Here is a 26,131-nt window from a genome sequence, read left to right as displayed (position 1 = left end):
TGCTTGGCCCTAGTTTGGACTATGTATTTCAATGGTTATCATTCCTCTCATTTGTTTTTCATTCACTGCTTTGTCATTATTGTTGTGATCAGTTTTTTTATCAGAATTATTTCCCCTTTTTCATGGTATGGTCTTTTTATAGCTGACTGTATACAGCAAGGATTTTGGTCATTGTTGAAGGTCATTCTTTGTCCTACAGTTGCTTTCTTTCGCATCGTTTTGTTGTTGTCCCAGAATGCAAATGTGACTGTATAACTTTGTTACTAACACAAAATAATAAGTAAGATTTGTATATTTTATTTTCACTTTGCAAAAATGAACAAGGTAAAAACTTCCACAAGTAAATGTCAAGGAACAAAAAAAACGTTTACAAAAATATCTAACATTGAACAAAAAATTCTCATATAAAAATAATCATATAACAAATAATATATAAAGGCACTACAATGGATGGAATATCAGGCAGTGTACAGAACTACACTCAGCAGTAATACATTGGTTTATTTCATCGTAAAGAAAAAACAAATAATATGTATTCTCAAACAAAAGATTTGTAAATATCACAGAAAAAATAGGAAATAAATTACAATTACATTAAATCAACATTTCAAATCTTAACACTGATGATGAAAATACATGAATCAAGATATATCATTCAGATGATATTTTTTTTTCATTTATAGTGTATATTTAATAATTAATTGTTCACATGCTGATAAATCATATATCTACAAAATGATTTTTTCTGACAAAAAAAGTCTTCCATACAATACACTAACATTAAATAACATTATTTTACATTTAAAAATGTAAAATATAACAAACATACAAAAATAAATAATTATTATGGACGGAGAAAAATGATGTAGTATCTTTTTCCATTAACAGTTGTAGACAATAAATATAAAGAAAAACAATCAAAGTTAATATTTAATTGAAATAATCTATTTAGGACCGTTAAGCCAAAGTTTATAATATGACAATTAATAGCAATAAACATTATCTGTGTCAATAAATTTCTTTAGTTGGTTGAAGACAAATTAAATAAATCAAAATTGGCAAATATCTGAATCATAAACAGCACTATTCTTTAGATTTTCTAGATGCATTTGATGGTCTTCTGCTTCCTAATCCTCCAGTCTCACTTTGTCTTCTACTTCCTCGGCTACCACTTCGCTCACCATTTTCCCCAGAAGCACCAGTAACTGGTCCCCTACTGTCACTTCTATCTACATGTTCCCCTGACTGTGTTTTCTTTAGGCTACCAGCAGAGGACTGTCTAGGAAGACTCTGTGCATTCACACTGTCTTTAGATTCAGCCTTCTTTAGACTACTTCTAGATGGTTGTTTCTTGAGTTGTGGATCCTCACTCTGTGACTGAGTGGGAGGTGAACTACCTCTTGTAGCTTCTTCAGTGTCAGCTTTACCACTCCTTACAGTGTCAGTTTTAACACTCCTCTCAGTTTCAGGTTTACCACTCCTTTCAGTATCAGCTTTTAAACTGCTTTCGGTGTCAGCTTTAACACTTGTCTCAGTGTCAGCTTTTACACTCCTTTCAGTGTCAGCTTTTCCACTCCTTGCAGTGTCAGCTTTTACACTTCTTGCAGTGTCATCTTTTACACTTCTCTCCGTTTCAGCTTTAACACTCCTTTCACTTGTTTCACTTTTGTCCAGTTTTTGAGTTTCACCACCTGCTTCATTATCAGTGTCAGTTTCTATTTCAATTTGTGTGACTGGTTCCTCAATCTGAGATCGAGGCCTAGCATTGTCATTTTCATTATCAAATGATTTACTCACATCTTTTTGTGATCCCAGTTTGACAGGAGTTACTGCCCCTCTAGATCCTCTACTTCCTTTAGTTGTAGGTCGAGATGTCTTTTCTGGTATGGGTGATGCTTGAGCTGTTTTCTTACTACCTTTTGACTTTGACGAGACAGTACTACCAGCTTTACCACTCCTAGGACTACCTTTGCCACTGATGGTACTTCCTGCTGGTTTTGGACTAGATTGTACTGCAGGACTACCTTTACCACTAGGGTGAGGACTTGACTTTGTAGAGCGTGCTTTTTCTCCTTCAGCCATAAGAGGTTCCTTAACTAATCCCATGCCTGGTGGCAGTGGTGGAGCTTTAGGAGTGATTGCTCGATATGACATCTGAGACACCTCTGATGGGTTGGCATCAAAGTCTTCTTCTTGTTCTAGTTCCTGTAACTCTTCATCGTCCTCCTCTGATTGGATCTCTGACTCTCCCTCAGCAGGTAACATTGATGGACCGGCCTTCAATAACATTAGATAGGATCGGGACTTCTTAGCTCCATCCTCTGGTAAACCTGGCAATTAAAAATAAAACTTTAAACCAAGCAAAAACATAATATCAATAAGGCTGTACAGTTGCCTATAATTGTTTACATGCACTTCATTTGAACTTTGATGGATAGTTGTCTCATCTTAAACAATCATACCTCATCTCCTCATTTTTAAATAAATATATTTCTCCATTCTTTTTTTAATGTTAAAACAGTAGGCTTGATCAAATTAAATATATTTAAAATTTAATTGTTTAGAGTTCAGAAAATATGATCAACACAAAGAGTCCATAAAAATAAAATATTATTTGAGCTGCGTGGAATAGAAATCAACTTTATGCAATTGCATGCATAAATGTACATGTATAAAACTTTGATTAAATTTTGAAACAATCAATTAGGAAACAGAAGTGTCAATGAGTTTTGTTCTGTATTGTAGGGTCCTATTAACAATCCAATTCAATTTTAAACAGCTACATAGATTGAGATAGATTTTTTTTCAAAGGAAATTGGTTACTGTAATTCAGAAATTATTGTGTGCATTTATTATTGTAATTTTGTCATTTTTGACTTAAATGCAATTTCAATCTTTACGATTTTGAGAAAAATCTTGTTTAATTCATATAAAATTTTCAAAATGCGAGTTTAAATTATTGCGTTTACAACTCTGTCGCATTTTTCGAAATAATAAAAACCTCATATTAATTTCTGAATTTACAGTAATAGATGTACTGATATTCATTTGCCTAGTGGTCAATTTCTATTTGAGGCAGCTCGTTTATTGAGTATGGAATTAACTTGTTACTATCATTTACCTGCATCTAATATTAAAGCCGTTCTGGAGAGCTTCCATTTATCTACTGGTGTTGGACAATTCAGATCTAATGTATCACATAGAACTTGACGACTCTGAAATTATAAAACAGAAGGTTAATTAGAATATATCAGTGATTATTTAATTCAAAACCAGTGAAGATTATAATTTCTGAACATAAAATCTATGTAAAAATAAAACAACTTGTATCAATTATTTTAACATCTACCAATCATATACAGTTGTGAAGAAATTTTATACAATATTCTTTTGATTTTTATCTTAAGTCAAATTGTTTTATTTCTACACACTGGAAATTATATTATTTTCAGAGTCATCTGTTGAAAACACATTTTGAAAATGTTGTATTATTCCTTTACAAAGTAATGATAATTTTCATTTTCCTTCAACAGACAAAAACAGATTCAGATATAGCTAATTACCTTATTCATGAACATAGGACATGGATAAGTGACTATTTATTTACCTTATTCATAAACATAGGACAAGGATAAGTGACTATTTATTTACCTTATTCATAAACATAGGACATGGATATGTGAATATTTATTTACCTTATTCATAAACATATGACATGGATATGTGACTATTTATTTACCCTATTCGTGAACATATGACAGGTATGTGACAATTTAATTACCTTATTCATGAACATAGGACATGGATATGTGACTGTATAATTACCTTACTTATGAAAATAGGACAGGGATATGTGACTGTTTAATTACCTTATTCATGAACATAGGACAGGGGTATGTGACTGTTTAATTACCTTATTCATGAAAATAGGACAGGGATATGTGACTGTTTAATTACCTTATTCATGAACATAGGACAGGGATATGTGACAGTTTTCTTGTCGTCCTTCTCTTCCTGGTCACTTCTAATGACTGGTCTCAGGTATAAACATGGAATGGAATACAGACCAGATCTACAAAATAATCATGTATCAATAAATGTCAATTATAATATAAATGCCTAGTTTCAAGTAAATGTAGATCAGATCTAAACAGTGTTCAATTATCATCAATTTAACATTCTTTATTTTTTCTTTGTCCAGGTATCTATATCATGCTTTATTTAAATATCGAAGGTGAAAACCAATATGAAAATTTTATTAATTGGTTATATTATCATTTTGCTCTCCGTATAAAGTATATTCAAATTGGGTATTAAACATTCTAATGATCAACAAATCTGTAAAGCCTTACTCAGGATTCTTAAGACTATCATTATCATAGTCCCAGGAACCTCCCTGTAGATATATACTGGTCAAAAATAGTCCTCCCTCATCTACTTCATAATCCTCTGTGTTAATGTCATCCATAACTACACACTCAAATGACATCTAAAATTAAAGACACACAAACATATTACATAAAGACTGGATAATACCTTCAAACCAAAGAGTCAATATCAACAATTTTTAACTTAAAGGGGCACTAGCTGTCAAATTCGTGGTCACCGATTTGACTCAAATTCTCACATTTGATTTATAATATTGTAAAACATTTAACCAAACTACAAAAAGTCTAAAATAAACTGTTTACAGAGCATGGGGTAGATAATATGTAGGTTCGTTTCGTGTGTATTTTAGTCCAGACGCCATCTAATAAACTATAGATTTGACCTCGGATGACCATATAAGCGATGTAAACATGGATAAAGATATGAATAGATTAAACCAACACGTGGAATTGGATTTTTTTAGGTCTGTTTGAATTTATTGTATAGATTAAAAATGTATGTTTCTCATTGTTTTCAACCTTTTAAGAATGATTTAATATGGATTGAATCAGTAATCAAATGATTTACCATAGTTTCACTTTCATTGTTGACATTCTTTTTCTTTAAATAACAAGTACACGTACAATGCATGCGTTGTCAATCTCTAGCAAGGGGTAAAATTGAACTTCACATGAATACGGTTTAAATGAGGTGGACTAATTCACTTGCAAGTGAATGAGTCATTATCAATGTTTCTTCGCTTAATTTGACAAAATTGAACCATTTTGGCTGCTGAAAGCAAATTAGTATTTCACTATTTCTCTTTCATTATTGAGTGAACAAAAAAAATCTTACTTTAGTTTTTTATATATTTCGTAGCTAGTGCCCCTTTAACTGATTGTTTCCATACCCTGATTACTTTGCAATATGACTGATTTAAGGTTATACAATCAATCATTTAAATTTATCAACAAGAGTTAAATTATTGTAAAAAAGACCCCAACATATTAAAATATAATTGTTCTTGGGCCTGTAAATCGGTGGTTGTCATTTGTTGCTGTGTTACATATTTGTTTTTCATTCATTTTTTTACCAAGATTTCAGGGCCTTTTATAGCTGACTATACAGTATGGGCTTTTTCATTGTTGAAAGCCGTGCGATGACATATAGCTGTTGTTATTTGGTCTCTTGGTGAGAGTTGTCTAATTGCATAGATGCCAACCCCCTTTTGATACAATCAGTAACAAACTATCAAATTTTCCGTATTTTTGAAAAGTTTTCAGTAATCATTCATAAACGTGCATTTACCAATAAAAAATTACTGACAAGTGGTTGAAAAGTGATGTGCACAAAATTTGTCGTTTAACATGTTGTCTGTAGTATGTATTCCATTCATTTATTGTTCAGATGTTCTCGACTCGTACATTTTCGTTTTGTCAAGGAGAAGTAGAGAAAGGGGGAAAGCTACTTCATAAATGCAAGTTTGCCTCTTCGGAAGTCAGTTAATTACTCAACAATAGGTTGATAACTCACGAGAAACCGGAAGCATTACATCGGCGTTTTCTAAATACCGGACCAGGACAGAAAAGTAATGATAAAAATCCGTGTTTTACAAATTTGAACGGCGATGATTGGTAATCCGTAACTGTTCGACTTTGACCGTAATAGCATAGTTTTTATCGCAAAATCGGAAAAACTACGCAAAAATCGTAATGGTTGGCATCTATGTAATTGGCAATCATACCACATCTTTTTTTTATATTTTTCATAACAATTTTCATCATCCACTGGTGTTTTTTTTTTGGGCTAATAGTTTATTCTGGTTTGAATTATAAAAACAATGTTCAGTTATATACAAATTAATAGAAATAAAAGACCTACATCATCCACCCTGGTGTTAGTGACAATTGCCTTCTCCTGTTTTAGAGATGTCAACAAAGCCTGTGGATTAACCAGGCCTCCAAGCCAGATCTTAGTGAGTCTTCCAGAGGCTATGATTGGGTTCTCGTCACCATCATCTTTGTAGGTAGGTATCATACCATGTCTAACAAAGTCATATAACTGCTTGTGTCTCTTCTTTGTATCTAGTAATAAAACCAATTCATATTACAAAATATGTAGAATGCATGAATGAACCAGGGCTTCCAAAAATTTTCTGAGCCAGCCGGACATTTTATATCTGATCCGAATTTTAATCCCTAAGACAAAGTCACAAAAGGCAATTATGGTAATGAGATGGCCATCCCAATGATTGAAATTAAATTAAAATCGATATTAAACTTTACTTTGATATGAATTTGATGTTCTGACATAAACTGTTAAAATTGACATTGCATCATTCAAAGTGTGCACATCAGAGTGCTCATATCTGCATCAGACTCTTTATTTGTGCAAAATGAATATGTCTAGAACTTTATTTTCATTTTTAAAGTCACATTTTTCAAAACCAGATGTTGACTTGACAATGGTAAAACATCGACCATAAACAGATATGTAAAATCTGTGTACGTTACATAGAACTACTGAGAGAATAAGCTCTTTCCACATTATTTCTTCAACAAAATACTTGAAATGAACGTTAGACCCAGGTATCAATGATAGTTATAGCATTTTTGAAGAAATGTAGGATGCATAATTGAATTTCCCACCTTAGCACATGCGCACACGTGTTCTTGTTCATACAACCGTAGTTCTGACGATTTTTCATTTAAAACCATTTTAAATGATTTACCAAATCATGTTTATTAATGCATTTATTATATATTTTAAATCAATTAGATACAAGCTGCTGAAATGTACGAAAATAATTGTGAATGGACCAATTAATTTATACAATGTCTGGTACTGAAAATAGTTTACCTGTCACCTGAACAGGTAGTTTCAGCTGTCCAACAACTAATTAGCCTTGATTAAAATTAGAAAGTATTGAAGTAGGGGTTGTTTTGATAGTAATTAATCATCATGTCACTTTTTAAATATGACCGGAAATGTATGGCTGTTAAAGGCAAAATGTTGGGTCAAAAAGATCGTGAATTTATATGTTAAAATGACCGAAAAAGCCTTTGAAACTAAAAAGTAGATGACCGTTTCATGCTTTGTCCAGCCGGTCTTTTACCGGACATTATACAAATGACCGGAATATATGAGCGTTTTGGAAGCCTTGGAATGAACTCAATGAATTTAACAAATAATTATATGACAACTATCTCAGAAGCGAATCCATTGTTATCACATGTTTATATCTATTCTTTAACAATAGAAAATGTTAATATTCAAATTTAATTTCTGCATATTTAATGCAGAAATTAATGTTTACAATTATAATTGCAATTCCATGAAGGCAAACCAACATATGAAATTAATGTGACTTTAAACTTCACTGTAATATAGAAATTCTTGATGTCTTATGTTCATAATGTTGTTAGTTTCCTCTACACTAGAATTTTGATTCAAAAATATTTATCTAACTTATTATAAGAAGAAAGACAACTCTGTTTTTTCTAATACCAGTATAAATCAAAGTATATCCATTCCTCAATACTTTGAGGCATAATATAACAATAAGAAAATGTGATAAGTTGCCAAAGGCAACTATCAGCTAGATTCCAAAGGACAAGGATGTAACAACCAAAGGTCAATGTATAGCCTTTAACAATGAACAAAACTCAAACTGTTTAGTAAGCTATAAAAGACCCCTGCATAACAAAATGTTAAAAAAAATATAAAGAGGAACCCAAGGGCCTGATTTAAATATGAATTAAATTGATAGTCTAAAATCCATTCGAATATGAAATGGATGTAATCACAATTACCTTCAAGCCAGGATACCAACGAGTGAGTACAAGGCTGGCAATTAGGACGAATCCATGATATAGGTATAACTTACCCTCAAGCCAGGATACCAATGAGTGAGTACAAGGCTGGCAATTAGGACGAATCCATGATATAGGTATAACTTACCCTCAAGCCAGGATACCAATGAGTGAGTACATGGCTGACAGTTAGGATGAATCCATGATATAGGTATAACTTACCCTCAAGCCAGGATACCAATGAGTGAGTACATGGCTGACAGTTAGGATGAATCCATGATATAGGTATAACTTACCCTCAAGCCAGGATACCAATGAGTGAGTACATGGCTGACAGTTAGGATGAATCCATGATATAGGTATAACTTACCCTCAAGCCAGGATACCAATGAGTGAGTACATGGCTGACAGTTAGGATGAATCCATGATATAGGTATAACTTACCCTCAAGCCAGGATACCAATGAGTGAGTACATGGCTGACAGTTAGGATGAATCCATGATATAGGTATAACTTACCCTCAAGCCAGGATACCAATGAGTGAGTACATGGCTGACAGTTAGGATGAATCCATGATATAGGTATAACTTACCCTCAAGCCAGGATACCAATGAGTGAGTACATGGCTGACAGTTAGGATGAATCCAGGATATAGGTATAACTTACCCTCAAGCCAGGATACCAATGAGTGAGTACATGGCTGACAATTAGGATGAATCCATGATATAGGTATAACTTACCCTCAAGCCAGGATACCAATGAGTGAGTACATGGCTGACAGTTAGGATGAATCCATGATATAGGTATAACTTACCCTCAAGCCAGGATACCAATGAGTGAGTACATGGCTGACAATTAGGATGAATCCATGATATAGGTATAACTTACCCTCAAGCCAGGATACCAATGAGTGAGTACATGGCTGACAATTAGGATGAATCCATGATATAGGTATAAACTCTTCCTGTAAGCTAGATACAGTAGATGACAACATCTTTGGTAAAGCTTCTGGTCCTCCCAGGAGATGTGATTGTAGAACATTGATCTCTTGTCTGATGTGACACAGAATGGTATTAAACCACAAACATTCCTGCAAATATTAAGTACAACTTCTTAACAAAAACATTTGAGCAAAGTCAGCAATGTGTTGATTATTTCCCTTTTTTCCAGTTTTATACACCTTTATACATCATACCTGAATGACAAAAATAAATATATTGAGTTATAGTTATTGTGGATGTTTGAACATTAACAACTTCATAGGATATTCAAAGAAATGACATGCATAAAAACAGTGTTTATTATCTTCATTTCAAGAGTCCACAAATCATTCTCAATAATGGACGAGACATCTGCCAGAATTTCTCAAACATTTGTGAAACATTAGATCCTGTCTATCAGCTGAAATTTTATCAGAAATTAAAAAGTTTTGATGTAATGCTACTGTATATGTCAATTAAAACATGAACCACTTATATAATTATCCCCCTTTACATGTAATTAGACAATCATTATCTCCTCTAGGTAATGAACAATAATTATCTCCCCTTATCTGTAATGAACAATAATTATCTCTCCTTATCTGTAATAGACAATAATTATCTCCCCTTACCTATAATAGACAATAATTATCTCCCCTTACCTGTAATAGACAATAATCATCTCCCCTTACCTGTAATAGACAATAAATATCTCCCCTTACCTGTAATAGACAATAATTTTCTCCCCTTACCTGTAATAGACAATATCCTATTGTTTCTGGCATCTGTGAGCTGGCTGCAGTAGCCAGGCTGATGACTGATGGTCTATGGTATGGGAAATCATAGTCTTCACCGATTACGTCTATCACATTACCTAACTCTAACAGGTTAGGTAACTCTTCCAAACACAAATCTAATGCTGATCTTAATTTAGCAATGTTTATTTCTCCTGTAGTTTTAGCTACATCTCCAGCTTCCATGTTCTGGGTTTCAAACATGTGGTCAAGATGTCGGATGAAAACACTAGAGCTGAAAAGAAAATCTTACTATCATTCATCTCTTCATGATACTTTTATTATAAAACAAAGAATTGGAAAGGCTGTCAAAACTTTTAGTTTATTCTTTATACATTTTTTTTTCTAATATCATATTATATCTAAAAGGACTAACTAAATAGTCAATTGTTATTTTTTAAACTTGTGTACCCTCAAGTTCAGTAATTATATTTGTTTTGTCCATTAAATCTGCTCATTTGTGCCACAACATATCAAATGAACTGACTTAATTACCAAAGAGAAACTAATGGCAAGCTTTGTGATGAATAATGACACAGATGGGACAACATCCCTAATGCGCCTTGAAATAAGGAACTCAAAAGTCACATGTAAAGAAAAAATCACTGTGTAGTGATATTGGACATGTTTCTATTTTTAACAAATGACTGAACTTTATTATTTGTGGTGATTAGGAAAGTAGAGGAACATAGAATAAATATGTAAAAACTATGGAGCTATTGAATGTGTTCAAAGTATCAAATTTTCAAAGAACTTATTGTGTTAAAAAGGGGATATTTTACCACATGGAGCCGCATCACAACAGGATGTTCGGGGTTTGCTAATTTACGGAAAAAGTAATCTCACTTCGTACCCCGAAAATTTAACCACATATGTGAAAATGTCACAGCTTCGAAACGAGCTATCATACATATCCAAGTTTATGATATGGACTGAGCTACAGGAGAAAATGTACCATTACCGCCTATGGAAAAACAATTGAAGATTTTGAGCCAGATAAAAACTGTAGTATTTATGAGACAGAAAGGAAACCATTTCAATTTAACATCATTACACAACCTCTTTCTTTACTTGACAGAAAGGTGGGATGGGTAATTCCCGATAATTAAACTTCACTATCTATGATGTCTGATTAGAGACTAAATCCAAGATGTCTGATTAGAGACTAAATCCAAGATGTCTGGATAGAGACTAAATCCAAGATGTCTGGATAGAGACTAAATCCAAGATGTTTGGTTAGAGACTAAATCCAAGATGTCTGATTAGAGACTAAATCCAAAATGTCTGATTAGAGACTAAATCCAAGATGTCTGATTAGAGACTAAATCCAAGATGTCTGGATAGAGACTAAATCCAAGATGTTTGGTTAGAGACTAAATCCAAGATGTCTGATTAGAGACTAAATCCAAGATGTCTGGATAGAGACTAAATCCAAGATGTCTGGATAGAGACTAAATCCAAGATGTCTGGATAGAGACTAAATCTAAGATGTTTGGTTACAGACTAAATCCAAGATGTCTGGATAGAGACTAAATCTAAGATGTTTGGTTAGAGACTAAATCCAAGATGTCTGATTAGAGACTAAATCCAAGATGTCTGATTAGAGACTAAATCCAAGATGTCTGGATAGAGACTAAATCCAAGATGTCTGGATAGAGACTAAATCCAAGATGTTTGGTTAGAGACTAAATCCAAGATGTTTGGTTAGAGACTAAATCCAAGATGTTTGGTTAGAAACTAAATCCAGGATGTTTGGTTAGAGACTAAATCCAGGATGTTTGGTTAGAGACTAAATCCAAGATGTTTGGTTAGAGACTAAATCCAAGATGTTTAGTTAGAGACTAAATCCAAGATGTTTGGTTAGAGACTAAATCCAAGATGTTTGGTTAGAGACTAAATCCAAGATGTTTGGTTAGAAACTAAATCCAGGATGTTTGGTTAGAGACTAAATCCAAGATGTTTGGTTAGAAACTAAATCCAGGATGTTTGGTTAGAGACTAAATCCAGGATGTTTGGTTAGAGACTAAATTCAAGATGTTTGGTTAGAGACTAAATCCAAGATGTTTAGTTAGAGACTAAATCCAAGATGTTTGGTTAGAGACTAAATCCAAGATGTTTGGTTAGAGACTAAATCCAAGATGTCTGATAAGGGACTAATACCAAGATGTTTGGTTAGAGACTCAATCCAAGATGTTTGGTTAGAGACTAAATCCAAGATGTTTAGTTAGAGACTAAATCCAAGATGTTTGGTTAGAGACTAAATCCAAGATGTCTGATAAGGGACTAATACCAAGATGTTTGGTTAGAGACTCAATCCAAGATGTTTGGTTAGAGACTAAATCCAAGATGATTGGTTAGAGACTAAATCCAAAATGTCTGGATAGAGACTTTATATGTATTCACTTACTTAGCATCATTATTTTCCTTTTCTACACTTGACTGTAACTGTAAAGCTGAGATTGTGAATTCCTCATCCACATTCTTCTCATACCATGAACCATATTCCTGTGGATCTGTAAATAAGAAATAAAAAGGTCATATGTTAATACAAACCAAACTTCCAGAGGTATTTTGACATATTTTTCTTTATGTTACATTCCACTTTTGACATACTGATTTAATACAGATAAACTAAAAGATCTAAGGAGACTGTATTTCTCTACTGGCACAAAATTAATACAATGCAAAAAGCTAATTTTTGGCAGTCTCTAATAAAAAAGCAAAAACTCTGTAAAACCTTGCCATTAAAAGAAAATATCAGTGTTGCTTTTTTGTGAACTTGTCCTGCTTTTTAATTTTATGTTTTCAGATTCAGTCTATCTACTCTGATTTCCCATTAAAAAAAACTAAACTCTTAAAAAATATCTTTAAAGGGCAATATCTCCTATGAGCAGCAGACTGACAAAATTTTCATAATATATAATGTCTCACCTTCAAAAATAAAATAAGACAGTCTTAACATCTACATTACTTACCGACATTAGCTGGTGGTGTAGGGATAGCTACACTCCCTAGAACCAGTGACCCTGAACTTTCTTGGTATAGATTATACAGGACATGGGTAACAGCAGCTTCAATATAGGTCATGTCACTCTCACTTGTCACACAGTTATTGTATACCAACTACAAAACAATAAGCATTTTATATACATGTGTATCATGTTCTAAATATGCATCAAATTTCAGGAGAAAATATCAGCTGATAAATACAGACTTTTCAAATTAATTTACTGTGGATTAATTATTATTAGTTGGATATACCAATTTTGGTGGATTTCGTGGGTACAGGGAAACTTGAATTTAAATATTCTACAAATTGCAAATATGTGTTTGTTTAAATGCAGACTTTTGGGAATATCCTTGAAAATGTAACTTTCCCTCTAACCACGAAAGTTGGTACCCACGAAAATAAATAAATCCACAGTACATAATAATAAATTAATCATCTATCAGAATCTTTTTCCAAAACAAGCAGTATCACTCAGTAAAACTGTTCTATGATGACAAGTTACTTTTAATACCATTATACTCCATTTCAACTAATTTTTACTCTCTTTTTAAAGTTTTTTTTTCAAAAAGTGCTTAAACTTTTGCCATATAAAAGTGAGTTTAATTTCTTTTAATAACACACCTTGATTCATAAAGTGTAACATGTTTCAAAGTCATGTGCTTTTTTTATCTGCCATCAAAACCCATTTGTGTTTATGTGTATCATGTACCAAATATAGCAATATGCGTTATTATAAAACATTTCTTATATCTAATACCCTGGAATAAAATGTACCACAGTGCACTTTTAAAAAAACATTACTTTTTATTTGCATGCTTTGAACTTTGAAACATTCATTTTTTTGCCACTTTAAAAATACTGGTCATTATACAACTAAGACCAAGACTATTATGACTTAATATGTGTTGTTTTTGCTTTTTTTAAAAACATATTTCCACTCATATAAATTGAAAATATATGTGCTTAGTTGCCCAGTTCTGTGTACCAACCAACACCAGTTGAAACGTTACCGAAGAAATGGAATAATCCAGATTTTCAAAATTTGGTGCCTCGAACCCTAAAGTTGTAGGCCATGGAGATTCCATCTGTTAGAGGAATAAATAAATCATAATTTTATTTTAAAAAAAATTTAATTAGAAACATCTTAATTATGAATAAAAATATTTATACGTTATTTTTAGAAAACTGAATACATCAGAGACGAATTTAAAATACATGTAATTTTTAACATAAACAATTTCTGACAGATTATAAATGGAATCATGTTATGGTTTTAACGTACCTGGGCAAACATATTAGTCATTTTATCTACTTTGGGGTCCGTTCCATCAGGTCTAAGTAATTTTCCTGTAAGTATTTCTATAGCTTGTTCCATCTGGACCTTATTGAATGGATACCACTGATTCAATCCCTGGGATCCAAACAACTGCCTGGCTGACAGCATTCCCTGTATGACACTGAGACCAAAGGCTATAGATTTAATGACTTGTGATTCTGTTGATAGTTTGTCAAATACTCCAGCATTTGATGTCTGTTTCAGTGTGGATACAATTGCTGTAAATATAGGAAGACATTTACATGCAGGAAATATGGCAGAAAATTATCTACTGTTTGTGGAATTATTTATTTCTAAAAATGATTTCTTCCAACCAGCTTTTGAAATAAAAAAAAAGATGTATGCAATGTTGTGAAAAGTATATAAGACAATGACAAAAAAGTTCTTGCTCACATGGATATCAATAAAATATCAAATATTGTTGAACCGGAGGTGACAGTTAATCAGATCCTAAAATAAATTTTATAATACAACTGGATATTATCAAGATCCAGACCAAATATCAATTTTATCCAATATACATAAGTCAAGCAAAATAGACTGAAAAGTAAACAAGAATGTGTACATAGTACACGAATGCCCCATTCGCACTGTCATTTTCTATGTTTAGTGGACCGTAAAATTGGGGTAAAAACTCTAATTGACATTTTATATGTACAATGTACCTGAATGTAGATATGATTGTGGAGATTTGTGTTGTATTGTAAATGGAGCATCTACTTTTCCTCCTTCGTCAGCAGTGCTGCCCTCTGGTGTTATCACATCCTGAGTGATGTGACTCCATGACACTTTGTGTAGATTCCTGATGAGGAAATCTGTGATCCTGGGACACGGTTCTGATGTAATCCAAACACAGAATCTACTTCCTTTCTGTTTGTCTTCCTGCATGACACCTAAACAAAACAGGGCAACAATTAGCTTTCATGTAGTGCAAGAAATATAATTATTCATAAGATGATTATTGAAGCTATCATTTTTTTTTTACTTAATTAGTAGTTGTGAGACTTCATTAATGTTTGTAATGTTATTGTCAGCATATTTCTTTTTAAAAGAATGAAAATAGGTTAAAACATTGAATTAGCTGAAAAATTACTTGCAGTGACATGACCTTTTCAACCTTCAACTAAATGAACAAATTTAACATCTTCATGGTACATTTAAATTAGTTGCACCTTATACTTAATGTTTTTATAGGAAACCATTCATGCACAAAGAAACGGATGATTTAAAACAATTAATGGATACTTAAATTGCATGTATGAACATGTAAATTCAAACTATTCAAACAGTAGCATACAATTGATATGAATGATCAATGAGTTTCACAAGTAAAATTGAATTCATTGCCAAAACATTTTCACTCATTAAAGACAGAAATTCAAAATACATCACAACAAATTGCAAAATATCATAACAACATTATTAATATTATAACAGATATATTATATAAATAGCAGCTAAACACACATGAAAATGTTTGAATTGAACTAAATTGAAAATTCCAAATCCTAGTAAGAATAATCCAGGAAAAACGGAAAAAAATGTTTGAAATTATATCAGAATATGTGGGCTAATTAAACAAGAGCTAGCAGCAAATCAAAACTTGTTTATGTGCATTATTTGACCCCCTTTATAGTTATATACTTTTATACACAAAATTACAAGGAATTTCAATCTGTACAACCTCTACCAAATTATTTTTACTTGTGTTCTCTCAAAAGGTAAAATTAGTTGCCAATTTTAAAAAACCAATACAGGTTTTTCACCAACCAAATCTCTTATGTGGAGATATATAATATTCATAGATATGTTTGAAAATACGTTGCACAGCCCTTTGTTCAAACCTTTGAAAATAATAGCAGTGCATAATTATGAACTTTGCATTATAAGATTTAATTTTTTACAAACTCCATGATTAAAGAGGCACAGTTAATGTCCTATAAGGAGTTCCTATGAGAATTAGCATTGACTATATTTACAGAAGTGCTACCTGTACAGTAATTTTGTCATAACATGATTATATTATTTGAGGGCAAGTGCATGTCTTACAAAATATAATTTCTTTTGAAGGCAAATACTGAACCTCAAACTACCTCAAAAAAGTAAAATCACAAAAATACTGTACTCTGTGGTAAATTCAAAACAGAAAGTCCCTCATCAAAAGGCAAAATCGAAAGCTCAAACACATCAATAGAATGGATAACAATATCTCTTTTCCTAGTGAATGGTGCAAAAAATGTGAACATTTCCCTTCTGGAAACCAACGTAGGAATTTTTTTTTGCAAATTACCCACAGGTGTTTTACATCCCCTTCAATGTGTAAATAATAAATGTGAAAATATCCAGTGTGGATCACTGCACGTCTAACAGTAAATAATACCCATCTGTGTGGATAAATAACTAACTCTTACTTCGTGATCTGGCTACCCTCACTAATTGTTTTTTCAGATCGTTAAACAGTGTATCATGAGCCAGATGAAGATTTTCTATAATAACCCATCCGTCATGCTTCTCAGCACCATCAATAGCTTCCTGGATCAAGTATTCACAACCTTCTCCTATCTTTACATGCTCTACTTTAGAACCAATTGCCTGAAAATATGTCGATATCATTTGTGAAAATTAAATGTAATTTTAGTTCATTTATATGTTTTGAAGTTAAGTGTGATGTCCATTTTCACTGAACAAGCACATTATTTTATCTAGGTGCCAGCTGAGGACCACCTCTGGGTGCAGGATTCTTGCTGCGTTGAAGACCCATTGGTAGCCTTCGGCTGTTGTCTGCTCTTCGGTGGATTGTTGACTCTTTTGACATATTCCCCATTTCTATTTTCAATTGTATTGATAAATAGAAAGATGTGTTTATAACCTACTTCTTCATTGCCCTTTTCATGTGAATTGTTTTTTTACAGTTCAATTAAACTTTTTAAAATTCAAAAAAAATGTGTAAACTAAGAGTATTGATGTTAAAAATCATGCATTACTGCAGATTCATTTAGTAGAATAAATTGATAACAACAAAACTACAACATACATGTACCACAAGCTGTCTATTGGCTTCTATGCAGAATTTGTTAAAGCAAAAAAATAAAGATTCTTTTAAAAACACCTTTTTCTCAATCCACAAAATTGGAACCAATGAAAATACTTGTAAATACATTCATATTATTAATGGTAATTATAGTAATAATTGTCTGCTCTTTGGTCAGGTTGTTGTCTCTTTGACATATTCCCTATTTCCATTCTCAATTTAATATATTAGTAATAGTATAGTGGTTGTGGCCTGTAAATTGAAGATATTAATTATGAATTACCTGGGCCATCTTATATAAAACATCTATTGGTTGGTCTGTCATTCTTAATTTTGTTGAAAATGGTTTGAGTCCACTTGTCACACTAGGAGGCAGTAATAACAATACACCAAGGTGACGTTTGGCATCCTTCAATGTATCAGCTAAATTAAAATCTGATTGGTCCGGTAGATTTAATGTCAGGTGTTTGTTGACATAGTTAACAAGAGCTGTTGGTAGTCTGTCAGGTCTGAGCATACGGAGTAGGAGAAGCTGATGGAACTCTGTCATTGGTCCTAAATCTGGGGTTTTAGCATTCCCAACGCTGCCACTAGAACCAGGTCTACGTTCTAAACAATAACAAATAGAAATCATTAAATGTATGGATGATACTGTTTTGATGTGGAATTAACCAATACCTATTTCTGTAAAATAAACTTAAATTTTCCATTTTTCACTTTCAAAAAAATTGTATAACATGATGTTAAATAGAAACAATTTTTAAAGGTTTAGAATACAATAAGTTTCCTGCAATGGTCAATTTCTACTGTAAACAAACCCCAATATTACCTGTACTCTCTCCCCCTACGGCCAGTGGTAGTGGTTCTTTCTCTGGGTATGGGGATTTGTACCAAGCTTTCCATGCCTCTGAATTTTGAGCAAAGTTAACACACAGACTGTCTAATGGTCCAGGGAGGACAGATAGGGCCATGATATCTTCCCATTTCTCCTGAGGCAACCATGTTGGTGGATCATCCTTGTAGTCAAAGTCATTCAATGTCAGCTGCATACCCAGACCAGGATTACCTTTAATAAAAACAATTGATTAGTTTCATGCAATTTCAACAATATTGTAGCATCTTAAATACAGTTGTTAATATTTGATTTATACCTTGTACATGTTATATTGACATAGGTTTTATAGGCTGTGCCTGTTGCTCAATCCGTTTCATATCTTTAGGTATAAAATATGTTTAAAATAAAAAATGCATGTATTTTTGTAAATCAAATTCTTACTTTTGTTTTCAATTGCAAACTTGATTGATATTTATATGGCAATTGTACCTTGTAACAACAGAGACATTTCTTCATTAGAGAAGTTTTCCATTCCTTCTGCTTCAATGTTCAAACATAGCAATGTGGCAAACAGAAGACAATCTTCTTCATACAAACTCCTGTAATAAACAAGGGGAGATAACACTTCATACAAACTCCTGTAATAAACAAGGGGAGATAACACTTCATACAAACTCCTGTAATAAACAAGGGGAGATAACACTTCCTACAAACTCCTGTAATAAACAAGGGGAGATAACACTTCATACAAACTCCTGTAATAAACAAAGGGAGATAACAAACTGCTAGCTGAAGATATTAGACATAATATATTACTACCGAAAACTTTTTATAAAAACCTGAGACCAATGAAAATCTGTTTTTTTTTTCAATTCAATGATGTCTGTGACACACTTCATATGTTAAAACTGCAGTTAACAAGTCATTTTCTTATTAACAAAGGGCAATAACTCAAGTAAAATTTCCTTCCATTCAATATATGGTATTAAAATTTAAAAATTTGATATGATACCTAATCAGTGTGGGGAGCAATCTTCTACAGTACATTACAAAACAAAATGAATTAATACATTTATAATGGATAGATTTAAATTATGAAAATCTTCATCCTGTGGTAAAGACAGATATAATTCTAAAATCAAAATGTTTTCAAAATTTTCTAATTCTTACCATTTCAACGCAACAGAATTGAGTACAATATCTAGTCAAACTTACTCTCTTATTCTACGATATACAAGTCCTGTTAACTTGTCCATCACTTGTTTGATTTGATTGGCAGATAGAGATGAGTACTCCAACCCTTCAGATGGTAATGGAACAGTCTCAGGTATTTCTAGGGGAGGTAACTCCTCAGATTCTGTACCAGCAATTAGTTTTTGTGCAGCTGCAGTACTTGCTGAATCACCTATTAAATAAAAGATAACATTCTTAATATTAACACACAATTTATAACAAGGTAGTGTAGAGGAAAAAAAATTATTGATCTATTGATCTAAATAGTAATTATAAACAAAATCAGATTAAATTTCCTTTTTTTATTATTATCAAAATGTAAAGATTATCAAAGATGCATATTTTAGTATACATTTTCATTGATCATTTAGTTAACAAAATATATTATACAGCATATTTATAAAAAAAAAAAAAAATTTAAAAAAAAAAATTGCAAAACAAAAAAATCTCATTTTTATCAATGTCTAATTAAAGCTCAATAAAAAATAAAAGTGTTAAATATGGTCCTCAATGTTAGATAAGTTGGAAAGGTGTATTCAAATCAACCTTCTAAAAACAAAACAAATGTCAACAATGCTTCAATATTCATTGTTTTCATGTTATTTGTGCAAGAAACCACCATCTTTCCTTTTCAGGAGTGAAAACTTCAATCAATGCAGCACCATATGTTATTGGCCTTTGAGTCTCAATATTTTTATCTGGAGCATGCTATCATAAATTTGGTTTTTGTTTTAAAAATTTACTGAAGTTCTTTATTAGATTTTTGCCAGTAGTACAAAAAGGAATCAAAATGAGCAGTGAAAATTTTCTAGAAATATTACATTACAATCGGTGGATGATCCACATAAAATTTCCTTCACTGCTGTCAAGACAATGAATTTTTCATATACATAAATCATAAGCAAAACAAATGTAATATATATAAGAAACTCTGAAATATCAATAAATTTTTGACGAAATATGCTCCAGATAAAACAAAACACAAACAGAATGTCATCTCACCTTGTTTTTTAGTTCCTAGATATACAATCAATTAATATTGTTAAGAAAGAACTAAAATCATTAATAATTTTCAATACACTTGCTTCGTAAAATTTATTATCTGGTTGTAAGCTTAAGACATCATTGCATTACAGCCAAAAAAAAAAAGTGCAGGCTCTTATATATATATATTGACTAAAACAAAAAATCATTTAACTTTCGCCAAAATTTAAACAAATTGAAAAAAGGATGCAAATGTAACTGCAATCTATGATAACAAAAATTACCAAAAAAATGTATATCTCATAAGCATTAAATTCAGGTACCAGATATTAAATTTTAAAGTCTAATTTCTACATTTAATATTTTTAGAATTGAGGATTCTGTACTAAAATTATAACAATAAATATTTAGACATGTATTATTGCACCCTTTATGATGATTTCATTGTAAGATGTGTTACTACTCAGCAAAAGATTACTACAAACTAAACTAAATAGAAATGTACAAAGAAGCAAAAAAGTCGAGTGAATATACTACAAATTGAGAATTAACTTATTAAAAAGATTAAAACAAAACTATTGATACTAAAATTAGAATAATTACTAAATCATTAGAGATTAAACTATGGTATTAAAATAATATGAGTATATTTACTTGTTAACAAACTAAATAGAGTATGATTACAAAATTATTGTCCATGACTAATTATATTTAAATATATGCGTACCTTCTGTGTCATTAAAATCATCTTCATACTCTCCATCACCTTTCTCTGACTTCTTTTCTTCCCCTGGTTTCTCTCCCTGAGCCTGTGCTTGTCTTGACCCCTGGGAAGATGTACTGCTGTGTCTGACCTTTGGAGCCACTACACTCTCGTCATCATCTTCATAGGCCTGAGAAAAAAAGAACACTCATTTTTTGCATATTTTACAGTACTTTTAGACTAACTACCAAAATAGGTACATTAGTTCAATAAGCAGACTACAAGTTAAGATTAATGTTGACCTCTAGATGTTATTTTTTTCCACGTTGTGTTTTTGTCGATGACAATTACCAATTTTAAATTGAATTTTAGACAAAATAAGGTTAAACTGTCCCCATATTTCAAAAATCCACTTTTGGTGCAAAGAATATTTTATTGAAAATGATGGTATATGGTGTTCTGTGTTTGTTTTACGTTCATCATTGCCTCTACTATACATTTGGATGGTTCCATCAATGTGAAGACTGATTGATTGCTGTTTCTTTAATATTTGGTGGCAAATCCCTCTAGCTGTGAAAAAAATTATAAAGTGTTCTGATTAAGGTGAAGTGAGTTAATCCTGTCAACTTTTATTCTAGTTTAGTCCTAATCAAGACAGGAACTAAACCTGAAGGATGAAAAACTGAATCCATTTTCAAAGGTAACTAGATATCATTGAGATGGAAGCCATCTCTGTGGGCCCCGCTGTCAATAACGTTGGGTAAATAAATATAGTGTGAATCAAAATTGTAAGCGATGGACAGACCAACAGATAGACAGACCTTTGACCTAGGAAGTTGTACATACATCATGACACACCCTCTGGTGTTGGTTAAAATGGATGTCAAGTATAATATTTGAAATCAAAACGGTTCCCAAGATATAGAGCGGACACAATTTTCAACTCAGGACACAGGGTTGTCAACTGAAACCAATTTTTTTTTTACCCTGACCTTTGACCTAGGCAGTTGTACATACATCATGACACACCCTCTGGTGTTGGTTAATAAACATGTTAAGTATTAAGTATAAAATCAGAACGGTTATCTAGATATGTAGCGGACATGATCTTCATCACAGGACACAGGGTTGTCAACTGAAACCAAAGTTTTTGACCTTGACCTTTGACCTAGGAAGTTGTACATACATCATGACACACCCTCTGGTGTTGGTTAAAATGGGTGTCAAGTATAAACTTTGAAATCATAAGGGTTCTCAAGATATAGAGCGGACACGATCATCACCACAGGACACAGGGTTGTCAACTGAAACCAAAGTTTTTTTACCTTGACCTTTGACCTAGAAAGTTGTACATACATCATGACACGCCCTCTGGTGGTGGTTAATAAACATGTAAAGTATAAAGTATGAAATCATAACGGTTTTCTAGATATGGAGCGGACACAAAGTTAAAGTGTTACGGACGGACGGACGGACGGACAGACAGACGGACAGACGGATGGACGGACGGACGGACAGACTGATCACTATAGGGCGACCCGACTTTTAGTCGGGGCCCTAATTAACAGGAAAATTCTGTTAACAAAAAATCAGTTTCAAATAAATGTCTTACAGAAGATTCATCATCGTCTATCTTGAAATTTTCTGGTACGTCATCTCCAACAGCTTCATCAAACAATTCCAGGAAATACTTGAGAGAGAACTGGTACTCATTGTGTACACTCTGTAAGCTTCTAACAATGGCAAACAACATGGCACCTCTCCTAGCCAAGGGGAACAACTCATCCTTTAGATCATCTATATCAACCAGTAATGTCTTCGTCTCTTCTAATCTCTTAGCAAGCTGAAATATATATCATTTTATGAAGTTTTATAGTCATTACTTCATGTTTTAAAGAGATATACAATGTTCAAAGTTATAAGACTCATAAATCTTTACCCACTACTGTGGATTCTTTATAATTCGTTGGATACTAATTTTCATGGGTATAGGTGAACCACGAAATTAAATGTTCAAGAATGACAAGTTTTCTAAAGGCTTGTATAAAGACTTCGGCAAAAAACATGAAATCAAATGTCCAGGAACATGGGATTTTTCCTTCATCCACGAAAATTGATGCCCACGAAAATAAATGAATGCACAGTACATTGCATATTTCATTTCAGAAGTACTTCATCCCTGCTTGTGAAAATGTCATTCATAGAAGAGGGGGATAGGAGGGATCCTGATCCCGAAATCCTGAAATCCCAGGCTTAAAAATACGAAACCCAGAGGTCCCGAAATTAAAAAAAAAAATCCCGGATCCCAAAAGGGTGAATCCCGAAATCCCGAGCTTAAAAACACCCAATCTCGGAGTCCCAATAAAGGTCCTATCCCCCCTCTAGAATCTAAGTATCATTTATTTTAATAGAAAGTTAGCAGACTGCTATTTTATTATATGAAATTATTCCTTAAATTAAACTCATCTTGCCAATAGCTATAATACTGAAGTAAAAAGTATATAAAATCGTAGTAAAGTGTGTATATGCATATCTACCTCAATCTTAGCATTAGTTATATCTGTTATGAAGGTCAAGGCTTTAGCACTTCCTAACATGGCTTCCTGATTGGTCAGGACTTTCTCCTTTACAATGTCTGACAACCTCAATAAAGTATCCTTCTGTAACTGCATGTTACGTAAAGCAATTCTCTTCTCTTTGTATAACTCAGGTCTGATACGAGAAAATGCTCTTGTGAGCAGGTCCTCTGTAAGTGTATCATGTGAGACACCATAGTTTATCATGGTAGTGGTAGAGGCAATCTCAGGATTAAATCTTGGTTTGGGTAGTGGTGTTGACAAGTAGAATCTGAAATCCTGGTGACACAGAACTCTACGTCCACAAAACCTTATCATTCTGGGCTCTGAAACAGAGATAGGAAAAACTTCAAAACAAGGAAGTAAAATATATTGAGAGTATATCTTAATGAGTGTAGATTACATCAAGATCAAAATATGTCTACATAGGAAACTATTATTTTACAGAACTGAAATGTAAAAATAAAAAGCTGTGGGCTTGAATAGAAATTACTGATTTGCAGAAAGCTTGGTATATCTAAATTTCTTAACATAAATTCTATGAATTATTCATTTGAATATTGTCTAGTTTATGTTGATCTAATCATTATTCATGAGATAAATATTCTCACAGATTTTTATTTGTTTAAGGTGGTACCCAACACCTTGACTAATATTACATTGGCTCGTTTAATTTTCATAAAATTTTGACAAAGTATTTACTTTGACCTTTAAACAAAAGTATAAAAATTTCAAAATTTTTTAACCAACAATTCTATCAGAAAAATTACACTGGTTATTTAGCAGTTTGACAAACACCAATTTTGATCATGGAGAAGCTTAATATTCCCTTTACAACACAACGTAATTAAAACGTTTAGCTGACTTTACAGAGTTATCCCCCTGTAGTGTAAGGTACCACCTTAAACCGCATTCCAAGTTTCAAAAACCCATGTATCCAGGGTAAAAAACACAGGCACTTGTTTTTGTCAATGGGGTTTACTAACCACACTTGTATAAAACAAAATCACAATAGTAAGCCCCATTGACACAGACTAATGCCTATGGAAAAAAATTATCATTAATAATTATCAACAGACTGAGATGTATTACCTTCATCCTGGTCTTGAGGATTAGCTGTATTTCTGTGGTGCATCAAAGGGGTTATAATGTTGTCAATATGGTTCTCACAGTTATTGAGAATCACAGGTTTTCCTCTCATTATGGCTTTCTCTAGAGTCAGTATCACATGAGGATCGGACCTAAATAACATATAAATATAGTTACAATATATGTATGCTATCAATATGTTTAATATTTTATTGTATTAGTTAACTTTTAATCGGAAAATTTATCTTTTAAGAAATCTGATCTCTGGGCAAACCAACATTATATGACAGTAGAATTTATCTCAAATTGTTTTTTTTGAGCTGCCCTAAATAAAATGTTCACTTATGTACAATCTTTCATTAGGCTTTTAAAGCAACTTTTGCAAAACCACATATCCATGAAAATGTCTTTTTTCTTCAATCTACGAAATTTGATACCCACAAATAAAAAAAAATTACCAGTACATGTTTATAGTTGGTTTTTAAAATGTGTTTTTTATTTCTTTTAAACTTTTATAGATTTTCAATATTTGGTTTAAGCACAACACCCCAAAAAAACCTATATCAAGCTAATGTGGACCATCGAATAAAAAAATAATAGCATTTGTAGTTTTGTCTCCCAAAATAGCCATTAATTGGGGTGGAGATTCATAATGAAACAGCAATTAAAGGGAGGTAATTGTTAGATAACTTACCAACTGCATGATGGGAAGTTGTTAGAGTAATCCACACAGCAACACACACACAGGGGTAAAGAGAAACCAGTTATATATTAGTCAAACATCGAACAATGTTAAAAGTGTTATGTTTCTTCACAGTTCATTTTAATCACAATCAAATTACACATGCAAATGTTTGAATTAAATTAAAAGACTAAGAAAATGTGAATATTCATTATACACACAACATTGTATATTCACTGTTAATTTTCGTGACTTGTTTTAATCAAACATATTATTGTCAAACATAATTTTAGGTAAATTTATTACCGAGTTTCCATGTCTAGAGACACCAGTTTACGTTTGTTCATGAGTTTGTTGAGTCGTCCAAGCCAATGTGATCCCTCGCCATTAGGGTCAATCAACATGGGAGGTCGCTGCCAAGATGATATCATTATAGCAGCATTTTCCAACTGTCTTGGTCCAAAGTCTACAAAAATAGCAGTCATTGTAGTAAAAGGTAAAACACAAAAGCATGTAGTATTTTAAATTTTATAAATTTGAACAGTGTATTTAGAGCTGTAATATTTTGAGTATGTTCAAAAAGTACTGTTATTTAAACAAATTTTAATTCATTTTTTGAAACATTCACCTAGAACAAAAAATTTCATTTAAAAAATTATAATAATGGAATTAATGGTAAGCATCGACAAAATCAACAT

At 32.3% G+C, this 26,131-nt stretch overlaps 1 protein-coding gene across 2 annotated transcripts in view; it reads right to left on the bottom strand.

Moving 5' to 3' along the window:
• Positions 1 to 281: 281 nt before the first annotated feature.
• Positions 282 to 26,131, bottom strand: part of LOC134721100 (uncharacterized) — a 105,641-nt gene continuing 79,791 nt past the window's right edge. For both annotated transcript variants that reach the window (XM_063583833.1, XM_063583834.1), the window contains 22 exons: positions 25,740 to 25,899; positions 24,755 to 24,903; positions 23,624 to 23,988; positions 22,699 to 22,929; positions 21,111 to 21,276; positions 20,402 to 20,416; positions 19,382 to 19,571; positions 18,656 to 18,765; positions 18,161 to 18,397; positions 17,615 to 17,940; positions 16,706 to 16,892; positions 14,966 to 15,193; positions 14,247 to 14,518; positions 12,930 to 13,077; positions 12,362 to 12,467; positions 9,913 to 10,189; positions 9,069 to 9,270; positions 6,250 to 6,452; positions 4,353 to 4,489; positions 3,958 to 4,072; positions 3,122 to 3,215; positions 282 to 2,330 (listed from right to left, as the gene is read on the bottom strand). In XM_063583833.1, coding sequence (XP_063439903.1) covers positions 1,084 to 2,330; positions 3,122 to 3,215; positions 3,958 to 4,072; positions 4,353 to 4,489; positions 6,250 to 6,452; positions 9,069 to 9,270; positions 9,913 to 10,189; positions 12,362 to 12,467; positions 12,930 to 13,077; positions 14,247 to 14,518; positions 14,966 to 15,193; positions 16,706 to 16,892; positions 17,615 to 17,940; positions 18,161 to 18,397; positions 18,656 to 18,765; positions 19,382 to 19,571; positions 20,402 to 20,416; positions 21,111 to 21,276; positions 22,699 to 22,929; positions 23,624 to 23,988; positions 24,755 to 24,903; positions 25,740 to 25,899 — 5,165 coding nt within the window. In that variant the 3' untranslated portion in view covers positions 282 to 1,083. The remainder of the gene's footprint in view (positions 2,331 to 3,121; positions 3,216 to 3,957; positions 4,073 to 4,352; positions 4,490 to 6,249; positions 6,453 to 9,068; positions 9,271 to 9,912; positions 10,190 to 12,361; positions 12,468 to 12,929; positions 13,078 to 14,246; positions 14,519 to 14,965; positions 15,194 to 16,705; positions 16,893 to 17,614; positions 17,941 to 18,160; positions 18,398 to 18,655; positions 18,766 to 19,381; positions 19,572 to 20,401; positions 20,417 to 21,110; positions 21,277 to 22,698; positions 22,930 to 23,623; positions 23,989 to 24,754; positions 24,904 to 25,739; positions 25,900 to 26,131) is intronic.

This window comes from Mytilus trossulus, chromosome 6, assembly GCF_036588685.1.
Source record: "Mytilus trossulus isolate FHL-02 chromosome 6, PNRI_Mtr1.1.1.hap1, whole genome shotgun sequence".
Taxonomy (NCBI): domain Eukaryota; kingdom Metazoa; phylum Mollusca; class Bivalvia; order Mytilida; family Mytilidae; genus Mytilus; species Mytilus trossulus.
The sequence above is the reverse complement of the archived record's forward strand: the minus strand, read 5'-3'. Positions and strand labels throughout refer to the sequence as shown.